Here is a 7,031-nt window from a genome sequence, read left to right on the forward strand (position 1 = left end):
TTTTTTTTTTTTTTTACTTGAAGGAGTTACTTTTCTGCTTTCTGAAAGTGAAGGTTACCAGTATAGTTGGCTACCAAGCTTTTTAGTTCATTAATTACCAAAGACAAGCTAAGCACATTTAAAATAACATTTTCAAGATGGAATTCTACAGTATGAGAGAAACAAATTTCTCAAATACTAACAACTTGCCAATGGACCAAAACACAAAAGAGCAGTCAGTGAATTTTTCCAAGCAAAATCTGAAAACAGCTTTGCAAATCCAGTTATTAAAAACCTGTCAGTGGTAGATCAAGAAATACTCCTCAAAGATCAACAATGGTTACTACTTCTAGTACTGGTTATGCCAAGAAACTTATGCAGACACATAAATGACTTCTTTTTCCCTTTCCCAGAAATATGATTGGCTGTCATATAGTAACTTTTCAAATACTTGCAGCAATCCACACTATTTCCTTCAGCCTAAGCAAAAAGGATGAAACCCCCTACTATTTAAATAGATCCTGAAATAAGCATCAACCTACTTGGCTTTTAACAGCAGTTCTCTTCACATTTTGAACTCTACCTACAGAAGTAAGGTCAATTTAAAGTATAGACATGGTGCAAAATGTGTCTCAGTCACTGTAATTTTGTAGCAATGTTATATTGTTTTTATTCAATATCTGCGTTGCTGTGAACCTAGGTCCAGTTACCTTGGAGTACTTTATTGCAGTTCTTTTCATTGTAAGAATAACTGAACCTTGGGACCCTCTGTGTTGTCTCAAGATTTAAATACATGTCTTAAAACAAATAACTTACCTAATGTAAGTTTCATAATAGCGTGTTCTATCCAGGAAAGCCATAAAATGTGGAAAGAAACATTTTAAATCAGATAGATAAAATAATTTTAATAAATTCATTATCAATAGTGACCACAATCATTCTGTATTTTGACTGTCCAATTAAACTGTTTTAAAGAAATACTTTTTATTTTCACAGTTCATTAAGAAAATGCAAAGGCAGATTACAGTCTGTTTAAGTAAATAGAGTTATCCTTGTGGACATGAAATCAGTTGTGTTAGTCATAATTATCTGTGTCAATATATAATAGAAAATAAAAAGGAAAAAATCACCACCACTACTCTCATAACCTAGTATATTAATAAATATTAATTTTGAGATTACTATCCAATTTATTCTTTTAAATTATAATATCTGCTTCAGTATGCTTGTTTATTGTTTACACACTTGTTTATGTTTAACTCAAATTCAACTTTACCTCTTGCTGCTTGATCTTCTGTGTTTATCATGATCAACTCTCGAGTATGAGTGATACCCATTTTCAGATCTGTGCTCATGATTTCCAATGTTTGGGTGCTTTCCATTAGTAACTTTGGACATGTTGGCATTATTGAGATTGGCATTTGTTGAATTTGGAACTTGCTTTCCTACTGAGTTGTGGTTATGATGATTGTGGAACACAGAATTTCCTGCATGAGCATACATGTTTTTCTCAGCATCACTTGCAGATGGAATTGAAGGCCTCTGGACATGCAGGGGACGATGTGTGGTATTGATCTGCTGAAACGAATCTCTTCTATCACAGCTTACATGGTTTATGTGGTTTCCAAACAGGGCACCATTCCTCTGTTAAAAAAGAAAAGAAAAGAAAAAAAAGACAGAGATTTCATGATGCTTTCTGTAGTTGTGTGTGACTGGTGATGATGTTCAGATCAGTCAAACTGATACATCTGTTACTGATAACACGAAGTGATCATTCAATTCCTTTGCTGCTACCTAGTGTGGTGCCCAAAGTACCCAACAGTCTAGTAGTTTGTAGGGTACCCCAAATTTCTCAAAGTAACTTTACCTATCCTGCATCTATTGTGTGTGTACACACACACACACACACACACACACACACACACACACACACACACACACACACACACACACACACACACACACACACACACTTTGATGGACTTTGCTTCAGTTTTTTCTTGCATCAGCCATTTGCAACATATCCTTATCAGAAACAAGAAGTGCCATGCAACCATCTACAGATTTGAGTCAAGTGGATAGCACTAACTTAAACCTCTGTATGAGGAAAGAATGGAAAATGGATTTATGAGCAATAGCTCATCTGCCATGGAAATTCTTCAGCGTGCAATGGATAATAGTGAAAATAATGAAGTGATATCTACTTTATTGCCAAAAATATGAATGATATGCAGCTATCTTTTACATCTGATCCAGATGACACAGTCTCCCTGTCTAGCCATGTCTGGGTCTTAGATGACAGCAGTCTATCTTGAAGCACAATCTAGAGAAGACAGAGGTAATGCTAGTTGACATCTAATGAGAGAAGTTGTGGTGTTGTCTGACCCTACAGTGCTACACCATCCTTTTATAAAACATGGCGAACTGTAGGAATATTTGGCATAGTTAGTAGTTTCTAGTAATATGGTTATGAACAGAGTAGGCATTTTTCTTTGACTGATTAATCAAATGTACTAGCTGTAAGCCAGATAGTTTGGTTAGGAATTGCTACACCTTATTCATAATGTACAACTAATCACCTAAGCTGCATCGCACTGTTCTCTTGCTGGCTATCCACAGTTTATTGAAAAAAAGAAGCTCATTTATACTTAAAACATTAAGAATAGCAATTGTTAAACTATTAATACATTATTAATAATAACCCTGCCCAAGGGATTTTGGATAAAAAATCATGTGCTAAAATTTGCAAAAATGTTGAAGTTTGCAAACATTTAAACAAATACATAGTGGCTATCCAAAAATGCATGAATATTGAACAACATGAACCCACCAGTAGCAAGTGATCTTGGCATTTCTAATTGTGGAAATTTTTACCAGCTTGCTTTTTAAAGGTATCTATACCTGCCTGTGACCTTTTGCTTGGATGTGGAATTTAAGCAAGCATCCCTTTTAGCCCTTCCACATTAGACAGCTGCAGCACTCTCTGCTTGGACACCCTAAAGACTACTCAGAATACGTCACTAATGTGCAATGTAAATTTCCACTTTATTAGTGGCATCAACAGCATCTTACAGCTATCATCCCAAGCCTTTCAGCTAGCTTTTGTGCACTATTCGGTGTGCTCATTTTAAGCTTCTGGCCTCTGACTGACATTCACCCTCATTGATCTAGCACGACTTCTGAGCATAGTTATTTTTGGAATTATTACTTTATAGACATCTTCCTCTTCCTCTTGGTTATTTTCTTCTGGCTCATCATCTTGCAAGTCACAGGATATAGCTCGACGAATTTCAGGACCAATGTCATGAAGTGTTCTTAGTCCCGCCTAAATCAATAAAAATATCATAAAACATTAGGAAAATACCATGGTTTAATTTCCTGAAAGGAATCATAGGCAGATAACTTTTACTGAAAGGACAGTCCATGTGTCAAAGTTAAGTCTAGACACCTCAATATAAATACATCCTCATTTTCAAGGTGTCATAGAATCATAGAATCAATGAGTTGGAAGGGACCTAGACAGATCATCTAGCCCGACCCCCTGCCATGGGCAGGAAGGAGCACTGGGGGTGGGAGCCAGGTGCCTATCCAGTCTCCTCTTGAAGATCTCCAGGGAAGGTGAGAGCACCACCTCTCTGGGAAGCCTATTCCAGGCTCTGGCCACCCTTACAGTGAAGCAGTTCTTCCTAATATCTAACCTAAACCTATCCTCCCTCAGCTTGTGGCCATTGTTCCTGGTGACTCCAAGGAGGGCCCTGGTAAACAGACTATCCCCGAGTCCCTGCTGGTGGCCCCTGGTAAAGTTGTAGGCAGCCACAAGATCCCCCCTCAGTCTCCTCTTGTGGAGGCTGAAGAGATTCAGGTCCCTCAGCCTCTCCTCATAGGGCTAGCCACGGAGGCCCCCAACCATACGAGCGGCCCTTCTCTGGACCCTCTCCAGGTTCTCCACGTCCGTCTTGAAGTGCGGCACCCAGAACTGGACACAGTACTCCAGCTGCATCACCTTACAGAACTGAATATTTATAGGTTTATTCTGCTCCCTTGAAGCCATCATGCTTATATTAGTATGACTCTGCTGAGCACAAAGCCTAACTGAAAGCCCACTGAGGTCAATGGAAAGACTCTCAATGATTTTAGGTGGCTTTGAATCAACCTCTTGGTACAATATATTTATGGAAATAGCATCCTGCCAGAGACCACTGAAACACAAAAATGAATAATCTCCTTAAGATGTATTATTTCAATGAGAAGAATAAAAGATGAAGATGTCTGCCACCTTTCCTTTCATACAGGAAGTAAAGGGACATCCCCAGTTACAGTAACAGGATTAAGGATGCTCTGAAAGATGATGAGGAAGAGAGAGGAAGGTGGTAAAAAGCCAGTGCTGGTAAAGTAAACCTACAAGCCATGTAGGTCTCACCCTTTGGGCTAGGGACAGACATTCAAATAGCCTGAGCTTGAATTGATTCAATCTTTGCAAGTTAGTCTAACCTGGCTATGCTAAACCAGTTTGTAATTGTACAGACATCCCCTCTGGACTGAAGAAATGCAGGCACATGCCTGCAGTGGCTCAGGCCAGAAGCCAGGGGGTACTAGAACAGCGCTCCCTTCTCTTCTACAGTGCTGAGCAGTGGGTGGGGCATAGCCTGGCCAGATGCTCTGATTAGACATGCTCCCCCCCACCACCCTTGCTGTTCCTGACCAGTGAGGGAGCAAGCAGGGAGTTAATAACAACATTTAGTTACACAGCAGGGGGTTACACGGGAGTTGACAGCATTTAGCACCATTTAGCACCCCAGGGAATTGACAGCATTTAGCAGTCAAACCACACAAAAGCCTCTCTCATTAGTTCAAGCTCTTCTTAAACAGCTTTTTCCAAGGAAGGAATGGGAGGGACATTACCAGCTACCTGTTGATTAGCTCCAAAAAGCCCTAAGTGGACAAGGGTGCCTCCCATACCAACTGGCAAGAAGATATCAAGAATTGCAGGGGCCAGAAAGGCTCCTGCTGCATCCTGCAGCCCAGTGCTGCAGCTAGGAACCACGTGGTGCTGGAGCAACTGGTGGGGGGTGGAGGGGAACAGTCGCAGCGGCAGGGAAATGGCTGCGGCGGGCAGGCAGGCAGAAGTGGCAGTGAGTGGGCAGGAGTGCAGCAATAGCTGGACAGGAGTCCGGGGCCCACAGGGGGTGGTGGGAGTGCAGGGTGTGGGCTGGCAGAACTCTATGGAGCCATGCCGGGCTGTGCCAGCAAGGAGAGGGCCCCTGTTGGCCCTGGTGCACCAGCATGGACCCGGCATTTCTGCCCAGCTGTCACTTAGCTCCACATTCCTGCTTGCTGCCTCTTCCCCCTGCTGTTTTCACAGCTTCCCTGCCTGTAGCTGCTGATGCTCCTGTCCAACACCCTGGCCACTCCAGCACCATGAGGTTCTCAGCTGCAGTGCAGGACAGCAGCAGCCAGCTCAGCCTGACACTAAGGACTCGGGTGATTGCCTGTGGTCCTCCCCTGCCTACCCTCCCACTTATCTAAATTACCCTCTGGTGCAGGGAGGCAGGAACAGGCCCAGGGGCTCAGGCCAGAAGCTTCTGCTTGGCAAGGGGCTTCTGGCTGTGGGTGGGGGGATGGGGCCATAGGCCTTGCTTCTGTAGCTGCTTGATTCTGCTGGTGGCTTCCCCTGGGTCCTACTGCCCCTTGCTTCTGTCAACTTTGACAGGCAGCCAGGACCAGATAAATATTAATTTTCTAAAATTTTTAGGGGCCCTGCAGGCTGGATAGAATGGCCTGGCGAGCCGATCCAGCCCGTGGGCCATATTTCACCTGCCTCTGAGCTAATCTGTGCTTTGCTAACATATACAAGGAGAAATATATTGTCTGCCCACCCCAAAACACCAAAACACATTTCTGTGCAAATGCTATATGAAATATCATCTGCATGTCAGTCTGAAGGATGTGCATTCAATCCTGGATACTGTTATCTGAAGCTGAAATGAAACGTTAACTTCTACAACTCAACTCCTTTCTGCATGCCATCAAAAGTGTATAAGAAATGGAAGTTTTCCATGCCTGCTTAGCTCATTACATTACCATTAGATTTCATTCTAACTGTTATGTCCCACAGTGCACTAGTTACATTGGCAAAAAAAAATTGGGACCACTGTATTTGCCTCATGGACAAACAAATTTGAAATTTGTTATGTTTGGACAAGTCTTCCCTCAGCATACTTTCCCAGTCTGGGTTAACATGTAGTCTAATAGCAAAGGAGGTAGTGAGCTTTCATATAACTAAAATGTAAATTACTTTTTCCAAACAGACATGTACTGCTATACAATGAAGGACAATGCCTCTTCATTGTCTTTGCTTGCTTATTCACTGACATAAAGAAGTCAATAATTCACTTGAATTAATTTTCTTTACGTTTATACTATGGAGCTGAAAAGAACAAAGGTGAACAAATATCTGTCAAAATTTGGCATGTCTTGGAGACATCTACATTATGTGTCCAGGTAATGAAAATCAACAGCAATACAAGAACCAGTCAGAAAACCACATCTTAAGTCATAACTTGGAACCAATTTTCCCATAGAAAGTGTTACAAAAGGGGGGTTGGTTCCTTTATGATGGTTAATACCATGTGCACCTGATAAGTGGTGGAAGGGGAGATGGAAGGGAAGGGGCATAGGGTGGTGACAGATCAACATCCCCTGCAGTGAGGGATGGACTGGGACTGAGGCAAGCACTGCCCAGCCGGGGCTGGGTGGGCACAGGGAGGAGGGGGCAGTAGCTCCCGCTGCTGCTCACTGCTCATTTGGCAGCTCGACTGGCGGTTCCCACCACTGCTTCTGAAGCTACCACCGCTGCACGCCACTTATCTGGAGACAGTGCAGCATCTCCACCTTGTGCCCATCCTGCCCCAGCTGGGCAAGCAGTAGGATGGCATGGGAGGACATGTGCCCCCAGATCAGGGTGGGGTGGGCAGTGGAGCGGGGACTATGGGGGCAACTGTAGTCACCTGAAAATTCACCATAGCCCCCACCACCTGCCCAGAACGCAGCCC

At 42.9% G+C, this 7,031-nt stretch overlaps 1 protein-coding gene across 1 annotated transcript in view; it reads right to left on the reverse strand.

Moving 5' to 3' along the window:
* Positions 1 to 7,031, reverse strand: part of CACNA1D (calcium voltage-gated channel subunit alpha1 D) — a 325,917-nt gene that overhangs the window by 25,457 nt on the left and 293,429 nt on the right. Inside the window, exons 39-41 of the mRNA XM_019504611.1 lie at positions 3,188 to 3,304; positions 1,256 to 1,623; positions 796 to 822 (exon numbers count right to left, since the gene is read on the reverse strand). Coding sequence (XP_019360156.1) covers positions 796 to 822; positions 1,256 to 1,623; positions 3,188 to 3,304 — 512 coding nt within the window. The remainder of the gene's footprint in view (positions 1 to 795; positions 823 to 1,255; positions 1,624 to 3,187; positions 3,305 to 7,031) is intronic.

The sequence above is a fragment of the Gavialis gangeticus genome, unplaced genomic scaffold (assembly GCF_001723915.1).
Source record: "Gavialis gangeticus isolate Ggan-Ray unplaced genomic scaffold, GavGan_comp1, whole genome shotgun sequence".
In the NCBI taxonomy this organism is placed as follows: domain Eukaryota; kingdom Metazoa; phylum Chordata; order Crocodylia; family Gavialidae; genus Gavialis; species Gavialis gangeticus.